Below are 24,943 nucleotides of genomic sequence, written 5' to 3'. Positions count from 1 at the left end.
TTATCATTAATTAAAATGTCAAACATAAATAATCACCTTTACTAAACAATAATTTTTAAGTAATAATACTGTTTGGCCCACATTAATCCATATGTTATATATTACATTAGTTATAATGATTGAAGTTCTAGAGGTAACATTACTTTATTAGTAGCAGCAAATCTTTTTAGCATTTCATATTGTCTAACTGTATTTTCAACTTCTGATCTAATCATATTATTTGAATGTTGTAGATCATCTAGCTCTTGATATTCTTGAGATTTTTCTGTTTCTAATTCATCTTTTTGTTCAATTCTCTTAATTCGACAACTGTAAATTGTAATACATACAAATAATTTTTGTGCCAAAAGTAACCAAAATCAGTGCTTGGCAACTAAGATTTAGTGTGTGACAACTTTATAATATCTTTAAAATAATGGTAAAATATAAAAATTAGAAATAGATGAACTAATAATAAATTTGTTGTATTTTTTTAAAACAGTATGAAATCAAGAAACATCATACAAGGCCTTAATAAAAATAATTACCTAGCAGCATATCCACGGTTTTTCAATGTTCGTCTACGCTGTTTCATGCGTACTATCTGATCTCTCGTTAATCCACGCATCTTTAGTTGGCGATTCAAATCACGTACAGATATTGTGACTAACTCATCGTCACTTATATCCAAGACAGGACTTGGCGACAGTGGTGGTGGCTATATGCATAAGATAATAAACTTAGTTTTGTACATACTATTCAAGTGAAATTATCATTGTCAATAAACTCACCAAGTATTCTCTTTTTAGGGGAGACATATTCATTAAAACTGAAATTAATTCGACCACTGAATATAACTACCGGACAATTGATGTACAATTTTCTTTTCAAAAATTACTAACTTTAGCGCTGAGACTTGAGAGTAATATAATTAATCACAAATACGCAATACGCAACTAATTTTGTTTTTATACTTGCAGATAATTCCAATTCGTCCTTTCTATTTTTCGTCTATACACCATTTACAGTCATCGTCATGATCATTAAATACACAATATCACGGCCTATACAATACAATACACTATCCAGTACTCAAATCTTTATGCCCTGGGTAGTAGTTAGAGTGGTGGTCGATGGACAATACTGAATAGTGAATATAATAGTAAATAGTAATAGTAACACTACAATAGCTTTATTTGCAAACATAGATAAGATTATCTATAACCGTAGTGACAGGCGCAGTAAAAAACAAAAAGTAATAAATACAATGTACCCTAATATGGCTATTACCAATTACCATATTCGCTTACCCGCAGTTCTTATCAAATGTAAAATAAGACAATGATATTATAGAATATATTCTTAGTAAAACTTATAAAGTCTTTGTGAAATGATGTTAGTAACAATTATTCCGGTAATTTCATACCGTAGCAACCTTGTGGTGGGTAGTGCCGTACTGCCGTAGACCGTAGTGTTCAGGTGTTCAAATCCATGAGTCAATCAACTAGCTAAACACGAGTTCAGATTTTCTGAAACCTCTATCAAAAATAAATTATTGAAGTTTTTAAATTATTTACGAATATTTTTGAAAATTTATCATGTCCGCTATAAGCCTGTTAAATCCTAAAGCGGAATTCGCTCGTGCCGCCCAAGCGTTGGCGGTGAACATTTCGGCTGCTAAAGGCATACAGGATGTGATGAAGACCAACTTGGGACCAAAAGGAACAATGAAAATGTAAGCCCCTTAGATTTTAAAATTATCCTCGAAACATATTATGTTTACCATAAAATTCGTATGATTGTTGATTGTTATACACGTATAATTTCTACTATTGAAAATTAGTTATAGGTTAATATTTTTCTAATCATGAACTATAGTTTAAAGGATTTTACACTAGTATTTTTTCTGTACTACCTATAACATATTATATATTTCTAAAAATAGTCATAATAATATGATAATGTCAAATAACATTTTGGTATGCGACAATACAATTTTTCACAAAGACTTAAAACTACTAACACTTAACGAACTGTACAAATTTCATTCAAGTCTGAACACATTCCAATTCTTTGTTTAAATATCTATCATATATATTTTTTTCTGATAATATACCTAGAATATTAATAAAAAGTAAAAGCCTAGAGATCTTACTGCTTTAGTGCTAAGGAAAAGCTTTTTTTTTCAAAGAAAAAACTACAAACACACTTACTAACCATATAAAATAAATAAAATAATGTACTATTTATAATAGTTATGCATAAATTATAAAATGTTAGTAGATAAATATTTAGGTAAGACAATAGATTTTCAACCAAAATAGCTCACTGCTAAACTTACATATATTTTCTTTAAATCATAAAGCTTAAATCTCAGAAATTACTAACTTGAATTTCGATTTATATCAATATTTAAAAAAAAAATCATCTACTTCATAACAGTTACCATGAAAAATGGGTGGTTCTTGTTTAGAAAAACAAGTTTTTATCGCCATAATATGATACTCTTTAGATATATGATAGAAAAAAGGTAAGTACTTATTTACTTATATGATTTTTGATTTTAAGTTAATTAAACAAAAATAATCAGAATTTGAGTTATATAATATCTCTTTGTTTATAGGTTAGTTTCTGGAGCTGGTGATATTAAAATTACTAAAGATGGAAATGTTCTCTTACATGAGATGGTAATTATAATAATTTTAGTCAACCTAATTTATACTCTTTTGTTGTAATTTATTATTGATAGCAATACATAGGTATTACATACCTATTAATAATACTCAATAATATATATTATTTTGTTAATAAAATATCTATAGTCTGATTATTTGTTCTAAATTATTAGTATAACTGATAATTGAACAACTAATATTTAAACCTCTTAACAATCCTAAAAGTGAAATATTTTGTTTAGAGTTTTACTTCTCCAAAATGTCAACCTTAATCATGTTCATTTTGAAACTATTTTTAAAATATATATTTGTTGATACTCTAGCAAATTCAACACCCAACTGCTAGTCTCATTGCCAGAGCTTCTACTGCCATGGATGACGCTACTGGTGATGGTACAACTTCAACTGTTCTCATTATTGGTGAACTTCTGAAACAAGCTGAAAACTTAATCTCTGAGGTATATACTAAATGTATAAAATAAAACTTTTAATTAATTTAACTTTTATTGTAGGGTGTACATCCTAGAGTGTTGACGGAAGGTATGATTAAAGCCAGAGATAAGGCATTAGAACTTTTGGAGAAAATTAAAATTGATGGAAAACCAGATCGCCAAAGACTATATGATGTAGCTACTACATCTCTTCGTACTAAAGTTGATAGAAAATTAGCTGATCAAATGGCAGATATATGTGTTGATGCTGTTTTAAATGTGCAGCGTGAAGATGGAATAGATTTACACATGGTTGAATTAATGGAAATGCAACATAAGACATCTACTGCAACAACTCTTGTTAGAGGTAAATTTGTTTTTACTTATCTAAAATTTTAATTATAAATAATATGTACTTATAAAATTTACTTGTATTAGGTCTTGTTCTTGATCATGGTTCTAGACATCCAGATATGCCTAGAAAAGTTGAGAACGCTTACATATTGACTTGTAATGTTAGTATGGAATATGAAAAAAGGTAATAGATAATTTATTATTATTATTATAAACATGAATAATTTTTATGCATATAAATATTGTTATTTAGTGAAGTGAATTCTGGATTCTTTTACAAAACTGCTGAAGAAAGAGAAAAATTGGCATTAGCTGAACGTGATTTCATTGAACAAAGAGTGAAAAAGGTTATTGAATTAAAACGTAAAGTCTGTCCTCCTGGATCTGGTAAATCATTTGTTGTCATAAATCAAAAGGTAATATATAATATGTTGAATTTGATTGATTTGTAAAATATATAATTTAAATGTGTTTTACTATATAAATTTGAAATTTAGGGTATTGATCCATATTCTCTAGACATGTTGGCAAAGGAAGGTATAATTGGCTTAAGACGTGCTAAGAGACGTAATATGGAACGTCTTTCATTAGCATGTGGTGGATCAGCCGTTAATAGTGTTGATGATTTAACCGAAGAAGTGCTTGGTTATGCAGGATCTGTTTATGAATATGTTTTGGTATGTAGTTTTTTATTGCTTAATTTATTACATGATCTATAAATTTAATTAAATAATCATTTATAATTATATTTAGGGTGAAAATAAATACACATTTGTTGAAGATTGTAAAAATCCACTTAGTGTTACTATATTAATAAAAGCTCCCAATAAATACACACTAACTCAGATCAAAGATGCTATTCATGACGGTTTAAGAGCAATTAAGAATTCGATTGATGATGGTAATTATGAATATTCATTTTTATAATTTATTAACTTCTTTATGAATTGATTAAGATAATAAGGTTATGAATCAATAACAAAAACAAGAGAGTTTGTCTTTGGGCTAACTTTGGGTCTTAATACTTTATTAACTGTCTATTGGTAACATTAAATACTAACTGTCTCAAGTTGTCATTATTTTCAGTAAATTTCTTCTTAATATATTTATTTTAAAAATGTGATACTAAAATGTATTCCAAATTTTAATTTACATAAAGATTGTGAATGAATGACCAATATAAATAAATAATTAAGCAGATTTAAAATAAAAGATAGTTAAAATTTATAATTAGCCTTCAGACCAGGTTTTTTAAATCATAACTGAGTGTGTACTGTTTAATGAAAAGTTAATTCTACAGATTAGTAGAAAAAGTTGTTTTTTGCATGTTTAAAAATATTTTAGGAGTTAAGCAATATTTAATTTCTTTATCATATCTTGGAATTTTTTTTTCATTTTATTGATTTTTTTATTATTTTAAATACTCAAAATTACTGTAATGTGATTACTAAGCAAATATAATTTATCTTCAATAATTTTTTAGAAATAATAATTTTAATTTATTTTACTAATATTTTCTAAACTACAATGTATTAATAAATTGTTAGTATGATTTAATGTAAGTGTAAATATAAATTTCATATTTATTTGATTTTTCTATTATTTTTTTTTATTAAATTTTTAAAAAATAATAGAAATATATATTAAAAATTTTCTTTTTCTTAAATTTCTGGACCCATTTATAAATAATAATATTGACTCTTTTAAAAATACGGTTGTAATCATTGTATTTTAGTCTAAAAATAATTTATATTCATAAATTCTGAACAATAGTTGTCACAGTCTAATAACAGATATACAGCTATTTTACATATTTTTTTTTCTTTTTAAATAAATGATAATTGTGTACATAATATTATAAATTATTATACCATTAGGTTTTTTATTAATAAATATTTTTACAATAACCCTAACAAATATTATATATTATAATTATTAATTATTTAAATTGTTGTAATAGTTTCAAAAACACCAAATTTAAATTGTAGGTGCTGTAGTACCAGGTGCTGGTGCTTTTGAAATATTCGCTTGGCAAGAACTTCAAAAGTATAAAGATGAAATTAAAGGCAAAAGTCGTTTGGGGATTCAAGCATATGCCGAAGCTTTATTAATCATACCTAAGACTATTTGTAAGTTAATATATGATGAATTTTATTTGTTTAAAGTTGATTATTAGTTTTGCCTAACCTTAAATATTACTTCAATATTTTAGCAATCAACAGTGGTTTTGATGCTCAAGATATGATTGTTAAATTACAAGAAGAGTGTAGAGAAAGTGCTGGTCCAGTAGGTGTAAATGTTGATAGTGGTGAAGTTCTTCAACCAGTTGATGCTGGAATATTTGATAATTATTGTGTTAAAAAACAAATCCTGAACTCTTGGTAAGATCATAATATTTTTGTATACAGTTTAAAATGTCCTCATTCTAATTTATTAAATTTGTTATTTTTTTTTAGTACTATTATCGCTAGCAATTTGTTGCTTGTTGATGAAATAATGAGAGCTGGTATGTCGTCACTCAAAGGATAATAATACTTGTTTATTTTTTTTATTCATTATGCTTAAACACACCTAATTTTTATATTACTAAAAAGTTTCTAACAAAGTTTCTACTTTAATTACAATTTAATTCTAATAAATTTTCTAAAATATTATTTGTGTTTTACTATCATTATTATTTATAATAATTGGAAAGAATTTGTCTAATTAATTTGAAAAAATCCTATAATTCAAAATATATTATCTCATGAAATATTTATTACTAATCAGATAAAATATAATATCCAATTTTAAGTTAAACTCATAAAAATTAACCAAATGTCTCTATTTTTATTAAGACTATAATTGTTGCAAATATTTTTGCCTAAATAAAGCACTGTTGTATGAAAATAAATATTTGTGAGGACTTAATTTTTAAAGGGCCATTTAACAAAAAAAAACATTTTTATATCATACTTTTATGTAATAGCAAAAATAAAAACTAAAATATGTCTTATCGTCTACACCTGCATCAAGCAATTATTATATGTCTATGCGTAGTGTCACTGGTGTTGACTAACTTGTGTTGCTGTATTATTTTACATGAGAGACGTTGACAAGGTGCATTATACTTATTTAAACATTACTAATACTCTTTAAATTTTGAAAAAATTAAGTATTAGTCTACTCTTTTGCACACATTAAATAACACAAATTAAAAGTACTTGTATTCCTGAATAATTTTTTTAACTATGTAAAAAACGACAAAAATATAGACAATGTTCTTTCCGCAAGTTTAATGATAACTTAATTCACCCTAATTTATTACATAAATTTACTAAAAGATGAAAACGAATGCAATTATAGCGTCTTCTTATGTAACCATGACTAAGGCAAAAAACAACATACATTTTATGATATGATTTTAAAACTTATATTTAATTAAATTATAGTATGTGAGTACCTAATGTTACACATTTTTCATCCAATGTAACTTAGACAAGCAAACAAATACAAGGGAACGTTTTATTAAAATTTAGTACTTCAAATATTTTAGCCGACACACTTTGGAAAGAATGTTTAAACATGTAAATTTGCAGAACAATTTTAATAATTGACCCCTTATTCTTCTGCAGTTATTTTTTTTTATCTATACTCCTAGTCTTTCCAAATATTGCACATTCATCGACACATTTTGAATGTCTTGTAAAAAACACTCTTATTGATACAAATACATTAATTAGGTACCTAAAATACAAGCTAAAAAAATATCAGTCCCAGTGCAATATTAACTAACCATGCACAGTAATGCAGTATTAATAATGGTCGAGTAGGTCTACACATAGCGTTATTTTATTATTTATATCTTATCTATCTACAAACAGCAATTTTCAAATATAAGTTAAACATAGTTAAAATTTTGACAAAAAACAGATTATTAGTAAGTACTAAGTATTAAATTTAACATGGAGTATGTATGTATATTGTATAATTACTACTTTTGGGCATAATCGTCACGACGTACCAGTGTGAACCCAACGGTAAGTTAAATCACTGCGTACATCAGTTGGTTACCATGGTATAGAACAATAAGAAGAATCTGAATCATTGATAATGATAAGTGATAACCAATTACCCACGAGCATATTATTATTATCGTCTTAGTGTTTACTGTTTTTAAAATAACGAAGTTTAACAATATTGGCTTGAGGCTTCATAATTATTATCATATTAAGTATTAACTATATAATAACTTGTCACTCCTCGCTCGTTGGTCTTATTAATTCATAATTGTATTTTACGAATGTTGAATGTTGATGAAGATTTTTTTTTCTTCTACACATTTTCGATTTTAGTATTTTACTAGAACTACTATATTTTTTCTCACCCTAAGATGGATCTCAACGAAATGGAGGACGAAAACGTGTGTGATGATTTTACTAAGCGCCTGAAAGATTCTGAGAACACGTTCAAGGTATTTGGTTTCTCACACATCATTATAATCGGTTCCATAGCGGACATAATGGACACGTCGATTCGCGCTATAATTGATGGCATGTACCGTAAAACAAAATTACATTGCAAAACAGATGAAGAAGCCGAAGCGTATCGTCAACGACTGTGCAAGCTGTATTTAACTTACTTGAGAAAAGGCATAGTCAACGTCGAATGTCTAGAACCCAAGCTGGCAGACATATTAACCGTGAATGTGGAAAATCCTGTTGAGAAGTCAAATGATAGACTGGTTGAGTTGAGAACAAAGGTTGCTGAGCGAACTAAACGTCTTCAAAGTTTGCTGGCATTGCAGAGTCGTTTGAAAACCAACACCGTTCTAGCTGAGTGGGTTATTTCTAAAGTAGGACCAACAGTACACGAAGTTGAAAAAGATCTCTCCAATATGAAATGTGTCTCTTCAGATGATGTTGAGTCTATACTGAACAGTTTGAACCGTATGAAAAACTCTTTTCATTCTTTAGAATTAAATTGAATATCAATTTTTTTTTAATTTTGTACAATTTATCAACAATTTATTTTTTTTCCATTATGTATCTGAATAATGAATTCATTGTAAAATATTAAAATATAAACTTATTCTTTATTTTTTTAGTATACCTAGTTTTTCTTTTAAACTATAATCCTACCTGAGACTAAAATCAAATTTCTAATATTTTTAAAATAATAAAAATTCCTGTTTTCTGTGCTATTAAATTATTAACAATTCAAAACTTTCGAATATTTATTCCTTCTTTACACAAATATATACAAAGTTTATTAAATTATTGTTTTCTTTTATATAATATTATCAACGTTATTTATAATAAAAGAAATATTTTGTTTGATAATTATTAATACATTTCTGTTAAAAATCTACTTCTTATACTAAATATGTTATTGATTTAAATTTTTAAAAATTTATATTTTTCGAGATAATAATAAAGGTAATACAAAAAATGAATTTGATAAATGTTAATAAATCTTATTATGAAAAAACCATGTTATTTAATATAGTTTAAGTTATACCTAAATAATGCAGTAGTCAGAAAGATTGATCACAGAAAAATAAATTTACCCCAACTAAACAGCTCATATTAATAAAAAGTGTATCATACTTAAGTAATATTAGTATTATTTTTTGTCCCAAATAATTTAATAAGTAATAAGTAAATAACTAGTAACAATTAAATCAACAAAAATTCAAATAGAATATGAAACCTATAACCTGCACAAGGCCATTGGAGAAAGTTATCCAACTCGATAACCAGTAGTTCATAAGTGTACAAAGACTACAAAGTATATTACTTATAATTTATTATTACTATATTACTTTGCACTTACTATCCGAAGTGTCTACAATATTTAAAATAGCTGCAGTTTATTTATACCAAAACTTAAACTAATTATTATTACAAAAGTACACGTTAGCAAAGAATTAAATATCGAGATATGTGAAAAGTTATTAAATTTGAGGCAATTATTTTTTATATAGCTTCAAAATATTATTTACAGTAAAATAAATTAAAGTTTTATCGCAAGTAAAACATTTCAAATATAATTACAATCAACTATGCATATAGAATGATAAAAATTCTTTATTTGATCTTAGTAAGAAAATTATAGGTTTACCATCTATTTTGATTGACTAAATTAAAAAAATTAAATTATCCCTTTCAAACATTTTTAAACACTTAAAACTGATAATAGTAATAAATATTTCTTGACATATAAATTTTTGGGTTTACAGATATTTTGATTTTCCAACTCTAACAAATTTTGAGTAACCCTAAATTTCACTACTTATCAAGTTAGTTTATCTATTATTACTTAAAGTTAATATAGTAATATTTCATAATAAACTTAAGATTTGAGGTATCTAAATTAGCCTAAGACACCAAATTGCAAAATAATGGCAAAAAATCCAAAAACATAAAAATGATTCACACATTCTTCTTGTAGTGGAAAATATCGATTTATTTATATTTTAAATGATTAGTTTCGATAAAACTACATGATTTCTTTGTATGGCACATATGTCCGGGAGTAAGACCGAAGGCCTATAGTTCGGACGCCTATTTGGCAGAATTTTTAGTAGGCACCTGTAGGTTTCTACCATGCCCGTGGGAGGGGGGGCGGCTTCTCTCTCCAAACACCGTGAATGCCTGAAGAGTGACACCGCTCGTGACCGAGATTTGAACCGGCAATGGTGCGCGACGCAACCGACGCCTTAGTCCGCTTGGCCACTTCACCCCTAACTACATGATAGTATTGTACTATGTATGTTTTATGTTCGTCAACCAAACAAAATTTAACTGATTAAGAATTTAATAATCGTTAAAACATAAGAAAATATTAAAATAGTTTTAATTCATAAATAGTATATATTATTAAAAAAAAAAAAAAAATAGATATAAAAATGAATTTCATTATAAAAAGCACATAATATTATGGAATAGTTTATGTTGTGTCCTAAGTATAAAAATGAAAAAATAATTGAATACAATGTAATTAGGAATTAGATGTTATTACATAAATTATAATAAATATTTTATCATTGAAATGGTTTATAATTTTAATGTTTTTGTTAGATAATTGATACATTTTTAACACCACTTAAAATCAACCTCTTCATAACTATAAGTTAAAATATTATATTCTTTGGTCATAATAAACATTTATATATTTATTCAAATTCAAGTAGAAAATAAAAATAAATATTAGGACATTAAAGGCCAGTATTATTAAATAATACCAATATATATATTAAAAAATTATTAAATATCGTGAAATTGTATAACATTGTTAAATTATTTTCAATAGGAATATAACATTATAAACATAATATGTTAAATTAGACATTATATAAATTATTAAAAAAAATCATATAAATGTATAAAAAAAATTGTTCTTAATGGCATTAGTCGGTAGTCCTTCTAATGATTTTTTAGCATTTAACAAAAATTAAAATTAAAAATTATACATAATAATGGCAATACAAAAAATTATAAAATAAAAGTTTACGTAATACAGATGTTCAACTTGAAGTAATTGAATTGTACTTTTTTTTAGTTAATAAATATGAATAAATAGATTGTTATAAATGTAACTGCAGATTCATGAATTTAAATTAATTTGAAGCTCCATCACCAACTCGTAACACTTTCTGACTACTCTCAACAAAATCCTTAAAAAAAAAAAAAAATTATAATTATATTATTTTTTAATGGTATGCTAACACTTTTAATAATTTAACCTACCATAAGTTCTTTACTCATGTAATACTCTTGAGTAACTCCATCATTTAGATTACAATCTTCGCAGAAACACATAAATATTGTGTCAATCACCATCTACACATTTAATAATGTTTTAAATCTACACATTGTAATAATTTAGTAAATATCTTACTTCATATACAGAAATAAAGCAGTGTGCAACAAAATAGGCAAAAATTCCAGCAACTGTAAGTGGAACCCACAAATGAAGGACTCCAGGCTTAGTCTAAAAAAAATTAAAAATGTTAATATATTATAAAGCTTTATTACCAATATGATATCAACAATGAGATTAATAGTTAATAAGACATTATCACAGTGCTATATAAAGAATTAACTATTTATTAAACTTAAGCTAATTTAACAATAAATTTCTATTTAATCTTGGTTTTAATAAATATCAATATCCAAAACAATACCTCAAGCATTTTGAAACCTAGTAACACAGTTGATGTGACCACAAGTACTTTTCCTAAGAAAAGCACAAAGTCTCCAACAGAATTTATGGCAGCAACACGTAATACATTTGAAGTTATCATTTTAAAAGCTTGTTGTCCTGATTTGCAGAAATTATCACCATAAATAGCTAAAAATAAAAAATTTAATTAAATAATCAATTACTTAAGGATATTACTTTTAAGAATTATAGTAATAATTGTTTAAATGTTAATATACTTTAACAACACAAATTTCAAAATCATGTCCAACAATAATAACTATTCCAAATTATAATGTTACTGTAATTACAGACTTAAATTGCCCTTCAATCATACAAGTTGTTAAAAACTAATTGTTATACATTATTTTCTAAGTGAAAAAAGGATAAATTAAAATTATAAAATGAATATAACTTGTTAAAATTCTACAATATATATATATATACATATACATGTTTTAAAATGACTAGTGAAAGTGACTAGGGTATTATAAAAAAACATAGCTGGAACTGCTACAAGTTAAAGTGATGTCAAAATAGAATAAGTTTATCTATTTAATTATAATTTAAAAAGTAATGCATAATGCTTTCAGTGTTCTAGTTTGCAATTTAATTATACAAAATCTTCAATGCAAACTAGTATCTCATAAAATGATAAGAATGAAAATAAATATTTCTTACCAACTTCAATATAAGCATTTCTTGTCAAATATTGTAAAAATTGCTGTAGACAACTGAATAAACATTGAAATACTTTATATAATGCCTGCGCTATTTCATTTTTAGATTCCTTTAGAGATTCATCAATGAAGTTTAAAATAGCTCTGATTATTTGGAAAATGGTTATAATGAACGATCCAAAAGCTACAGATCCCAAATGGAAGTTGAACAAATTACTAATGGATGTTGAAATTGGAGATGAAACATTGTCTTTGTTTCTAGTGAAGAACCATGTAGCAACAGAACCAGCAATTATCATATGTTGACAGCCAATGATAAATTCAATAACCCAAAGCAATACCACAATGTTATAAATTCTGGCAAATTTCATCAACTGGTCCTTTTTATAGTAAACACTATGGCTTAGTGGTTCAAATGCAGGGGATCCTGATGCTTGAATGAGTATAGCAAAATAACTCCACAGAAAGATGGCCAAGCACAGGCAGAAAAATGTCTAAATGAATAAATATAAGTAATTTTTATTTATTATACAATTAAGATACTTATTATTCACTTGAAGCTTACCATTATTGGTTGTAAGAGTAACAATGGCATGCTTTGTATAGCTTTACCAGATTCCTTAAACAATTGGACGACAAGAGCAATACGGCTTCTCATTGCTACAATGATTAGTAAGATAACTATCTAATATAAATAAAAAGTCATAAATTAAACATGATAATAATAATAAAATTATTGTATCTTAAGATATACACTCACTGTGGATATTGTAGCAATTAATGCAAATGCAAAGTATGTATTAACGTCTTGTTGTTCAACTAGATCTTTAATTTCGGAATCAGATTTTTGTTTCCAAGTAACCCTACATAATAATAGGTTAATAGGAGTTCCATTAAAATAATAATGCAAAAATGAATATAATCTATTCTGAATATGAAATATATTACCATAAGAAAATAGATGCTGAAATACTGACTACAACAACGCCAATAAGTACAAACCAAACAACAATACCAGCTACAAATCTTATCAAAAATACAATGACAAGTGATGTGACTGCAAGTAATCAAAATACAAAACTTTACTTAGTAATCATAAAAATAAGAAATTAGGTCAATTAACAAAAAAATAATGTACAAAAATACAAAAATTCACAAATAAATAATATATTAATATGGTTAAATTATACCTCGATATCAAAACTTTTAAATATCAAGGAAAATATGTAGTCACATAAAAAATTATAAAACATATATTTGATTCTCTAAATATTTAAAAAAATATAATTTGGTAATTATATTTAATTTTGATTGTAGATTTTTTAAACAATACATTTTCTTAAAAAATTTCAATATTATCTTTGTTAATTGATAAAATATTTAGGTGCTTCACAGACACCTAACACTAACACTTTTTACAAATATTTTTACTAAAAAATCTTTAAAGTAATAATATAAAATTTATGTGAAAATTATAGAAAAAAAATATTTATATTTATTTACTTACTAAAAGCAAATATGCAAAGATATATTATATCCCATTTAGTATGTTGTAAATCTTGAGTCACCTCCTGTAAAATAAAACAATTTATTTTTAATTGTTATTTTATTAAATCAGATTAAATTATAAATGAAGAAAAATCAAATGTTGATTAATTAAAATGAATTAACATAAAATTATTATCAGTCAATGAAATTGTATTTTGTAAATTATAAAAATGTATAAAAGTATAATTTTTCAAGAAGTACTTAGAAACAAAAATATTAATAAGTTTGGATTGTCTTAAATAATTTACAGTTAAAATAAAATCAATACTTAACAAGTAATACATAATAGGCAATAAATGAAAAATAATATAATTGAATATAACTTACTTGAAAAAGACTGCCAATTCTTGAATTTTTCAAAATATTATTGATTGTTGATTCATTACCTTTTTGAATACATCTATGTAGGAATTCTTGGCTAAAATTTTAAATTAAATATTAAAACAAAAATAAAAATAATATATTTAAGTAATAACATTTTTTAAATAATTAGAAATACATACTAATCCTTATAATCTGAACAACTTTCAACACATTCTCTTTTTACGTGTTTCAAATCAGCTACTTTATAAATAGGAGCATCAATTTTCAAAAATCTAAAAAAATTTAATAGATGTGTACCTATTGTGTTAAAATTTAAAAATAATACTAATTCACTTACGGTTTACTTGTCATGTCTTTACCATTACAAAATTTTGGATCAGTGTTTTTATTTTTAAATCCACAAATGTCTCCACATTCGTCAAAACCATAGAATAAACGATTTACATCACCATTTGATGTACAGTAAATCACTAATCCAAACTAGAATAATAACATCAAATAAAAAATTTTAATTGGGTATCAAAATAAAGTTAATAATTTAAAATATGAATACTTACCACAGTTATCAATACAAACAAAAAGAGGACCAAAAATGAGCAATCTGTACAAGATCTTCCTTTCACAGGACCTTTAAAATTAGCCTACAAAAAAGTACAAAAAAAATATCAATCAACAAAAAGTTGAAATTGAATCAAACAACTTAACATTCAATATTATTCTGTTTAAATCAATAAATAAGATATTAAGTGCAACTGAAATTTAAAATAAAAATATTTTTTTTAGACATAATAATAATATTGTTTTATTAGTCAAAATATAGTGGAAATTTTATGATATATCATATTAATAGGACTATGTAATAATAAAAAATAATATAAACAAAATAAGCACTATTTGTTTCTGAAGAATAGAGTACTTCTAATGATACTACAATTTAGTATTATTAAATCAATGGTTTAAGTAATAGTATATGAAAAAGATGCTTCTCTCCTTTCATGAAAGGAATAAGCGTGTCAATGATCAGTTTCAGCAGCTCAGAAATTAGTTAAAATTTTTGAAATTAATACTTATGAATTATGATTTATGTCACGTCACCTTTAGTTTTTTATAGGATTGTGACCAATGTGCTTCTACACAACTGACTCCACTTCACAAGAAGTAAGTGCAATTCAAGTATTTTTAAAATACTTCAGAATTATTGGAGATAGTTTTCTCAAACCAATGGTGACATAAGTCAAAACTTGAGTTTCCCACTTACCCCAGAAAGTAAATGACAACTAATACAATAACAACATAACATCCCTAGTTGTAATAAAATTCAATGTTGTTAAATTGGCCAGAAAAATCATGACTTCCAATTTTTTAAGACAAAAATAAAAGGAGAAGAAGATTGTGTTGCTTGTGTTACAATTCTTTGTATCAACTTAGGTGGGACTTCTTGACCCACCAACCAAAAATTTCTGATACAGTGTATTTTGAATTTTTGTATTATTTATTTTTAAATTGAAAAATGAAGGAAAAAATGCATTATGTAAATATAATTCTGATACATCTTTGAAAATTTCATATTTAATAAAAACTTAGTTTTTAAAAATGTTATTAAAGCTGTCTGATTGAAAGAAAAATGTTTAGAAAAAAAAATTTGTAGAATTTGATTTAAGAGCATTATCTTAACAGGTCAATTCTGATAGTTATTACTTATTACTTATCAGTTATCAGGAATAGTTGTAATATGTGCATAAAACTATAGACATTAAATTTTACATTTTAGCTGCATTATTTTTCATTTTTTTTTATTAACTAACAGCTATAATATTATACACATACCTTTGCATCAGGCGACGATGGTTCAACTCTATCCGAAGAACTGCAGCAACTAAATAAGTCTCCCATTTTATGAACTAAAATAATAAAAAACAAAAATCATTAGTTTACTATTCTAAAATAATTTATAAAATTAATGATAATATATTTCATAACTCAATTGTCTTAATAATTAAAATCTAATTATTTGATTTAAGATCAAATTTTATTATATATCAATCTGTTAAACTTAGCTTTTTGATTTTTTACTGATGAGAAATATTTTAAGCTAAATTATTTTACAATATAATTATTTAGTTATTGAATAAGCAAATTTAAATAAAATGCATAGACCTTATACCTATACCTTTAGGTCTATGATAAAATGTCAATTACATGAAATTTGAATGTTAAAAAAATGTGGGAATGCATTACTGTTTGGCAAAGACCATAGATAACAGAATAATTATATATATGGTACTAATATTTTTTGTTTAACCATATCATATTCAATAATTTTAATAAACAAAAATAAACTTATTTAATTAAACCACCTATGTTGTTTTTTAATTTAATATTTCTCGATTTAATAGTTTAGTATATATGTCGCATCCATATCGCGTTATTGTACGTTTCGCGAAATGGACAACGTTTGCATCCATTTCACGAAATGAAACCGCGATTTCTCCACTTCACGTAATTACACAATATGGATAATATTTCGTGAAATGGATACCTAAACTATCGTCAACGGAACTTGTTCCGTCATTTGGATGTCCATATAGCAAAACTTAAAAAAAATTTTATTTTTATATATTATATATTTTATTCCTAAAAGTTTAATTAAATTATTAATTTTAAGTAAATGTTTTACAAATATTATAATATTATAATACTTTAATACAAACTATTATTTATTTAGACATGTTTGTGAGTTATGACAACAAGAATTACATTTTAAATTACCTTTAAAACAAGCACATTTTTTTAGTTTAACATTTGCCTTTACAATAACAACTAAAAAAACCTTGACCTCCAGTTAAAGAAGAGACAATTTCTCTTAATGACATTTCTTTTGTCTTATTCACTTGCTCGATGTCAATGAAGTTTGATGTGGCTGATTGTATATTTCCAGAACCATACCAACCTTTTAGTACACCATGTTCAGTTCCTATACGGTTAAGGTCATTTTTCTGATCGGTTTTCTTACGTTTGGCGCACCAAAAAATACTGCAGAGCGATAACGGTAGGGAATTTGTTAATTCTATTATAATTGAATTGAAAGAACTTTGGCCAGATTGCGTTATTGTTCACGGTCGACCTAGACACCCGCAGAGCCAGGGAAGTATTGAGAGAAGCAACCAGGACATAGAAAATATGTTAAGAGCTTAGATGAAAGGTAATAAAACAAAGAAATGGTCAATTGGACTACAATTTGTTCAATTTCAAAAAAATAGTTCTCATCATCGTGTGATTGGTAGGTCATCGTATAAGGCTTTATTTGGGAATGATCCAAAAGTTGGATTAGCAACATCCAGTTTACTAATAGAAATTTTACAAATATTGGTAACGGAAGAAGACTTAGAAGAAATCTACAAAGAAGATATTCAAAGTGAGATCGAAAAAATAACTGTTCAAATGTTCAATGTAATGTTTGCGGAACAGAATGTCATATGGAAACGGACTCCGCCGAAGCAATTTTATGTAATTTATGTGAGAAGAATATGAAAATTAAGGAAGCACGTCATTTAGGAGCTATAGAAATAGAAAAGCAAGCCGAAAAAATGTTACAAGTAAAATCATTTTGGTTTTTTATATTTACTTAAAATAATTCATTATTTCATTATGCTATAGGATAATAAGATCAAAATACCAACATTTAAAGTTGGAGACTGTATTGTAATCCCGGTTCCGAAAGTAGATAGAGGTCCTACAGACCCAGCTAACATTATTGCCGTAGTGATCGATCAGAAAAATGACCTTAACCGTATAGGAACTGAACATGGTGTACTAAAAGGTTGGTATGGTTCTGGAAATATACAATCAGCCACATCAAACTTCATTGACATCGAGCAAGTGAATAAGACAAAAGAAATGTCATTAAGAGAAATTGTCTCTTCTTTAACTGGAGGTCAAGGTTTTTTTAGTTGTTATTGTAAAGGCAAATGTTAAACTAAAAAATGTGCTTGTTTTAAAGGTAATTTAAAATGTAATTCTTGTTGTCATAACTCACAAACATGTCTAAATAAATAATAGTTTGTATTAAAGTATTATAATATTATAATATTTGTAAAACATTTACTTAAAATTAATAATTTAATTAAACTTTTAGGAATAAAATATATAATATATAAAAATAAAATTTTTTTTAAGTTTTGCTATATGGACATCCAAATGACGGAACAAGTTCCGTTGACGATAGTTTAGGTATCCATTTCACGAAATATTATCCATATTGTGTAATTACGTGAAGTGGAGAAATCGCGGTTTCATTTCGCGAAATGGATGCAAACGTTGTCCATTTCGCGAAACGTACAATAACGCGATATGGATGCGACATATACACTAGACATTTCAAACTCAAAAGTATTACTTGAGTTAAAATATCTGTGCGAACAATTTTGTGGGTCACTGTAATATAATAATATGTTAGGAAGTATAAGGAATATTATAAAGAAATATTTCTATTGACAAATTAATAAGTATAAAATGCAAAAAGAATAGTTATTGTTATTCATTAATCATTAGTCATTACTATCATACATTATAAAAGATAAGACTTTCTTTAATTAGCTCATATAAGTTAATTATAATATATTTTTCAATTAGTAGGTATTTATTTCATAATTTATTTTAATATTAATAGTAGGTAACATAAAAGATAAGCTGTTCCTCTTGATTTATTATACCTATTAAATGATAAATGTTGACATTTCTAGAATTGAACTATTTATTATTATAATGTATAATTTTATAACTATAATTTATAATATTAAATTTATATTAAAGATAAACATTAAGAACCGATAAATACTAAACAATCAATCTTAAATTATAAATCAATTAATCAAGAGGTCAATTATTACTAACTTAATGTTGATAAAACAAAAAAATTATGCATGGACAGTAGTATTGAATTCACGTAGATTTGAAAAATCAAGGGCGTTATGTCAATTTTTTATAAGAGGATCCAGACATTATATAAACCAATATAACATTGCCGCACACCATAGTAACGCCACTAATAAAAATCGTAGTATGATCGATTAAAAATAAAACACTAGTGAATAGTAATCACCTAACAACTTTAATAAAATATAATTTCTATATACTATCAATAAACTATGTACAAAAAATAGATACCTACATAATGCATCATCGTGTTTTTATAATTATGCAAATGTAAAGCACGTGTTCATAAATATAGCATATACAAATATTTGTATTTATTCATTTGTTAAATACATTTATATCTTGTATTTAAATAAAAACAAATTATTTCTAAACAGTTAAATAATATTAGTTACTATTAATATATTTATTAATAATAAATTAAGGTTTGCAGCTCTCTAAAAAAAATAAAATAAAATAAAAATTCAGTGTCAAAAGAAACGAAAATCACATCAAAAATATAATTCAATGAGCAAGAGGAAGTTAAGTTTCAATTAAAAATAAATGTTTTTAAATTCATTGGGTTCGTGGAAATTTCTACCAGACAATAGTAAATTTGAGAACAATAGGTGTAGACAAAATATAAAATCTACTTAAAGTGCACCGTTGAAAACAATATACAATGAAATATATTACTTTTTATTGTAATTATTATTACCGATTAGGGTTTGGAGATAAATACTCGCCAATGCCACCAACTCAACCAAGAATTCAAAACTTTATAATTTAACCACCTGTATGTGATGACCAAGAAAAAGCGATTGTTAAGTGTCAACCTTTGTGTTGAAATACACATAAATTTAATGTTTGGGTAAAATTTGTAATAATACTAAATAACAACAATCGTGTGAGCAGAAAATAATCGTAAGTAAAGGTACAGTTTTTCAGCAGCGTCAATTGCCCAACATATAAAATGGAAAATACTATAAAAAAGACGTTTAGACGCAGCGTCATGACACCGTATTGTTACACTGTTTGACGTCGTAAGAAAACCGCACTTTAAGATGCCCGTTAAGCTTTAGTGTCAAGACTCAAAGCGGAACTCAGCAAGTTTAATCTACCTACTACCGTGGAACTATAGAAGTCGATTACAGCAGCTATGATCGTTCCGCGTTGTATGTAAACAGGTAAGTCTAAAATTAACTGCAATTAGGAATGTAACAATGAAAAAAACCCATCTCCACTAATTCATATTTACACGAAAAATCGAGAGCGTCTCGAAATAAACTAGTCGATGTGAAAAAAAAACGAAACCACGTACAATAATAGAAAGTCGAGTAGAAAGTTAGTGTCGAAACTCGCCGAATCGCCAATAAATATAAAATACCTGTATGTTTTGCAGTGGCGTCGAGACGAAAATCAGAATTATTATAATGTTTCGAGAACTCTCCAGCCTCTGCCCTTTGACAAAACTCAATTAACAACTATGTAAACTATGTAGAGTTGTGTAGTGTCATGGCGCGGGCAATCATTGGGTTCGAGACGAAAACCGTTCAATGCTCTCCACCCTCATCACAAATAATCAGTACCGTTTTTACGAGGGGTGGGCGTGGATGATTTTTTTTTTTTTTTTTATTCATCCGACGCTGCGACACGACATTTGTCGAAAATTAATCTCGTAACATATATTTTTAACTAAGAACATTTTAACGATCGAACCGCGGTACACTTATGTATGACTAGTAATGAACAAAATATTTTGACGGGGCAGATCGTTCTTCTACGACTCGTCCGAGTTAAAAAAAAAAAAAAAAAAGAAGTAGGTAGGTACGTCAAGAGTGAAGACCACAATATAATAGGTGACAATGTATCCCGAATGGTCATAGATATAATAATAATAAATTATTACGGTTAGGTTTATCTATTCTGTGACTCTGTGTTACGGGTAGATTTGTTCAAGTCTATCGACCTGAACATAAGATAACCGCGACAGTAAAAGAGTAAAACTCAAAATAGGAATATAAACAGATGCTGTTTGCGGACCGTACGGGAAATGGAAACGAAAATCACACATTCATATACTTACTTACTAAATTAAATATTAATACGGTACACGATCTACTTACCCGTTAGACTACAAGTCTACGCGCACGAGGAGGACGGCGAACCGGTTTTTTGATCAAAACACCGGTTGACAGCGAGCAGACGATGTCAACACAACAACAACAACAAAAACAAAAACGGGTAGAACGCGACGCGACGGTTGCGGACAAGACGTGACGGCAGCAACAGTGCGACTGGGCCACAATGTCGAAAAAATCCAAACAAATCGTCGGCGGTAGTGGCGTCCACGTCTCCCCCCACGAGAAGCCCGCGCAAGTACCGCGAAGCAATCGACAAGATTACACGACTCGCGAGCAATGTGCCGCCGCGGTTTGTATACAAATAATAATAATAATAATAATAATAGTCGACCGCGGCGCGGCGGCGCGCGGAAAACGGCACAGCCCATCGGCCGCTGACGTCATCGCGCGACCGTGACAGCAACACGAAATTCGTCAAACAACAAAGACCGCCGTCACCCCGTGACCGTCCGCCGTCCCGTCGGAGATCTGAGAAAAATACATAACGCTCGCTGACCGTGTGCTGGTGATGCACCGTGTTTCACCGAGATGATATTATTGTATATAGTCCTCGTTGTACGATAAAACAGTCCGTTCACGTGCCGTACACCCCGTCGTCCGCGGCGAGTGGTGATGACCTCGAACGGACGAGCCGCGGCACGCGTGTGCGCGTACAACGAAATAGCTCGGAATTTCGGTGTTATTTACACGATACACATAATATAGCTACAAATAACGACGTGTGATATGCTTTCGTATTGTGTGCACTATGAGTGCCGTGACTGTGTGACGTGTGTTGAATTATCGAATATCACTTGCCGGTCGCCTCCGACGTGGAGGCCATTCGACCACAAACGTAACAGACGTATTATTTCATGATAGTTAGTACGACGCCAAGTCTTCGAGACGTCCCCAGTCGTTTGAAACGGCACCGCCCGTCTTGTGACAAACGAACGATATTGTGTTATTGTATCACGCTGCTTTTTTTTTTTTTTTATTAGAGGATTAAATTTTACATCAATTCCGGAATAAAAACCTTTGACTCTATTGAGAACACAATATTTTTTTTTATAATATTATAGGTATTTTTTGATAGGTACACTAAATATTGAAATAAATATTTCATAAAACTGCACAGTACACGATCGCAATATCGCGGACTGTAGCAGTAAATTATGTTATACATCAAAATAACGTTATTTTCTATGATAAATAACAATTAACAATATAGTTCCTAACAAGCTAGAAATATTATCGTTGTATGTTATCTTAATTCTTAATGGTATTGCAGCCGCAGTAGATATCAACTATAGGTTAGTCCTGTGTCTAACTACAACCTCTAGTTATGTTTAAAATAAGCTTAGTGAGACAATAAAGTGTTACTTTGTTGTAACTATTGTAGATAATATTTTTGTCAGTCTTTCACGGTGCACATAAAATATAAAATATTGCAAAATATCAGTGATATAAGGCTTTAGAGGGGGTCTATCCCTATCATCACTTTTTAATTATGCCCTTAGTACCTATCATGTACCTATTGTTCATTTATCGTTTGAAAATAAGTATTTTTGGCCCTACCCAAGGCGCATGATATACGATGCACCGCACATCGTTTTCTTGTTCTCCACAACAATATTTCTTGTAATTTATCGTCAATAATTGATTATTTTGTCGATACTCATTCCATGATATTATAAACGTATGTCATGAAGACGTGTGCTGATCATTGAGTGTGGAGTGTGATGTGTGAATGTGTGTTAATGTTAAATTAATGTTAAAGGTACCTATACGACTTTTCCCGTAAAACATATACACAAAATATTTATTCGTAAATCATAAATAAATTTTAGCAACCCTGCTTTACTGTGTACAAAATAATAATTTTATATACGTATTTATATTCATTTAATCACCTAAAATTTGATACTATAATAAACATTCTACATTAGTAAAATTGATAAAAATCAATCTTATTCAATTAAAGTGATAGTACGTAATTTCCGATCGTTAATTAATAGTCTGATCTAATAATGTAAAATGTAATATAGTTGAATGTTGATGATTGATGAAAATAATAATATAACACATTTAATATTCTGACCTTCCCGTTCTGAATATTTTTCCGATTATAATAATTTGCTGCAAACATCGAAATATCTAAATTCTAAAGTCTCGTCCTTAGAATTTAAAGAAGTAAATAAATCCAGAGTTTTATATATATGCTGGCTACGATTCGGTGCTCACCCTTTTTATTCAAGGACTTGTCCATGCATGATAAATTGATGAATATAAATATGAGAATGGAGGACGGATGCCGGCCGAACATGTTATTATAATAACGCCGTTTTGTATTTAAATTTTTATTATTTTGTTTGCCCCACGACTACTTTATAAAATGCCTAATATTCGATGAGTGAATTTTGTGCGTCTCACGTCATGTAATTATTTTTTAAGCCACTTCAGCTATGAGTAATAGTACCTGTTTGACATATTATTATTTATTATGTGCACTATAATACATTAATACGTTATATAATCATCAGTCATTTTAATACTTTACTTAATATGTTATTATCTTAGTCATATACAAACAGGAAATGCACAGCGCAGAACGTACAGTACAGATAGTTTAAATGTGCCTATTATTTGTCAATTCAGTGGATTATGTCATTCAGTCATTGGTACTAAATAATATGTAATAATTTATACTCGTATATTGAGTTTAATAAGTTTGATTTTGGTATCCGATAGAGACATTGTTTGTGAATTTAACGGTATAAGGTTTGTATCCCTAAAGTTCAATATTATTGAGATTTTTAGACCTATTAATTTATTAAAATTAAAAATAAATCTCGAAAATCTTTAAACTTGGTGTTCGGATAATATAGGTAAGTAAGCACGAAGTACATTAGTACTATTAAAGTAGATGTTGAATAATATACATTAGGTATATCATGGTCTATACCACTATTGTGGAATGAATTTACTTTTTCCGTTAAATAATTGATGTTTTGAAATAAAAATTATTATCAGATTCATATTCAATACTTAACTAAGCTAATATACACTGTGTTAGTTGAATTATTTTAAATTTTAAACCTAATTCATAATAATATGACATTAATTTATTTATCAGTTAAAAATAGCAATGTAATACTTATCTAAAATATAACATTTTACGTTAATGGCTCGATATAGCCAGTATGAGTAATTTTTTTTATTGAAATGCTTTTAGTGTTAATTTGATCGCGAAGTACGTTAATATCAGAAAATAATTTAACCTAATTGATGAGTATCGCATTTAAAAAAATACTTGTTCCATTATTTTCGAAAACAGCAGTCATTGATTATGAACAAAAATAATATAATAGGTACTTACAGTCTTTCGTATAGGATTAAAGATCTATAGGTACCTAATTTAATTTTATTTAGTATGAATTTGTTTATTTAAATTATTATTAATAAATATTAAATAGGTGTTTAATTATATATAACATCATATAATTATATAATAATCATCAGTGACGTAGTCAAAATTTTTGAAAGTGAGGGGTTTAAGATTTAGATATATATCAGAGATGGTATAGCAAAAAAAAATAAATATGTTTACTGAATAATTAAATAAAAATCAATGGTGGGGGAGGGGGTTACAACACCCAAACCTCCCTGGTTAATCCACTGATCATCATAATATTATAAATATATTTGTCAAAAATGTAAAATTAAATTTT

At 27.3% G+C, this 24,943-nt stretch overlaps 4 protein-coding genes across 4 annotated transcripts; 2 read left to right on the top strand and 2 right to left on the bottom strand.

The window, feature by feature from the left end:
* LOC112596957 (transcription factor MafK) lies at nt 1-1,213 on the bottom strand. The gene is made up of 3 exons (XM_025342849.1): nt 771-1,213; nt 528-697; nt 1-309 (listed from the first exon to the last, which is right to left on the bottom strand). Exons 1-3 carry the CDS (start codon nt 801-803, stop codon nt 111-113), a joined length of 402 nt encoding a protein of 133 aa, XP_025198634.1. The 5' UTR covers nt 804-1,213; the 3' UTR covers nt 1-110.
* Nucleotides 1,214-1,434: 221 nt separating this feature from the next.
* On the top strand, nt 1,435-6,046 carry LOC112596956 (T-complex protein 1 subunit zeta). The gene is made up of 11 exons (XM_025342848.1): nt 1,435-1,714; nt 2,603-2,666; nt 2,978-3,112; nt 3,167-3,452; nt 3,524-3,623; nt 3,693-3,855; nt 3,937-4,116; nt 4,193-4,340; nt 5,428-5,568; nt 5,652-5,820; nt 5,896-6,046. Exons 1-11 carry the CDS (start codon nt 1,578-1,580, stop codon nt 5,966-5,968), a joined length of 1,596 nt encoding a protein of 531 aa, XP_025198633.1. The 5' UTR covers nt 1,435-1,577; the 3' UTR covers nt 5,969-6,046.
* A 4,827-nt stretch (nt 6,047-10,873) lies between these two features.
* LOC112597022 (choline transporter-like protein 1) lies at nt 10,874-21,448 on the bottom strand. Its single transcript, XM_025342930.1, has 15 exons — nt 21,216-21,448; nt 16,003-16,076; nt 14,733-14,816; nt 14,513-14,655; nt 14,355-14,447; nt 14,179-14,269; nt 13,811-13,874; nt 13,252-13,360; nt 13,064-13,166; nt 12,869-12,988; nt 12,305-12,797; nt 11,607-11,773; nt 11,321-11,413; nt 11,170-11,262; nt 10,874-11,096 (listed from the first exon to the last, which is right to left on the bottom strand). Exons 2-15 carry the CDS (start codon nt 16,066-16,068, stop codon nt 11,040-11,042), a joined length of 1,776 nt encoding a protein of 591 aa, XP_025198715.1. The 5' UTR covers nt 16,069-16,076; nt 21,216-21,448; the 3' UTR covers nt 10,874-11,039.
* On the top strand, nt 17,371-18,150 carry LOC112597034. Its single transcript, XM_025342943.1, has 3 exons — nt 17,371-17,590; nt 17,644-17,771; nt 17,833-18,150. The coding sequence occupies exons 1-3, from the start codon at nt 17,371-17,373 to the stop codon at nt 18,148-18,150; spliced, it is 666 nt and encodes a 221-aa protein (XP_025198728.1).
* Nucleotides 21,449-24,943: the final 3,495 nt, after the last annotated feature.

Source organism: Melanaphis sacchari, unplaced genomic scaffold, assembly GCF_002803265.2.
Source record: "Melanaphis sacchari strain LSU unplaced genomic scaffold, SCAv2.0 Contig36_pilon_pilon, whole genome shotgun sequence".
NCBI classification, from domain to species: domain Eukaryota; kingdom Metazoa; phylum Arthropoda; class Insecta; order Hemiptera; family Aphididae; genus Melanaphis; species Melanaphis sacchari.
The sequence above is the reverse complement of the archived record's forward strand: the minus strand, read 5'-3'. Positions and strand labels throughout refer to the sequence as shown.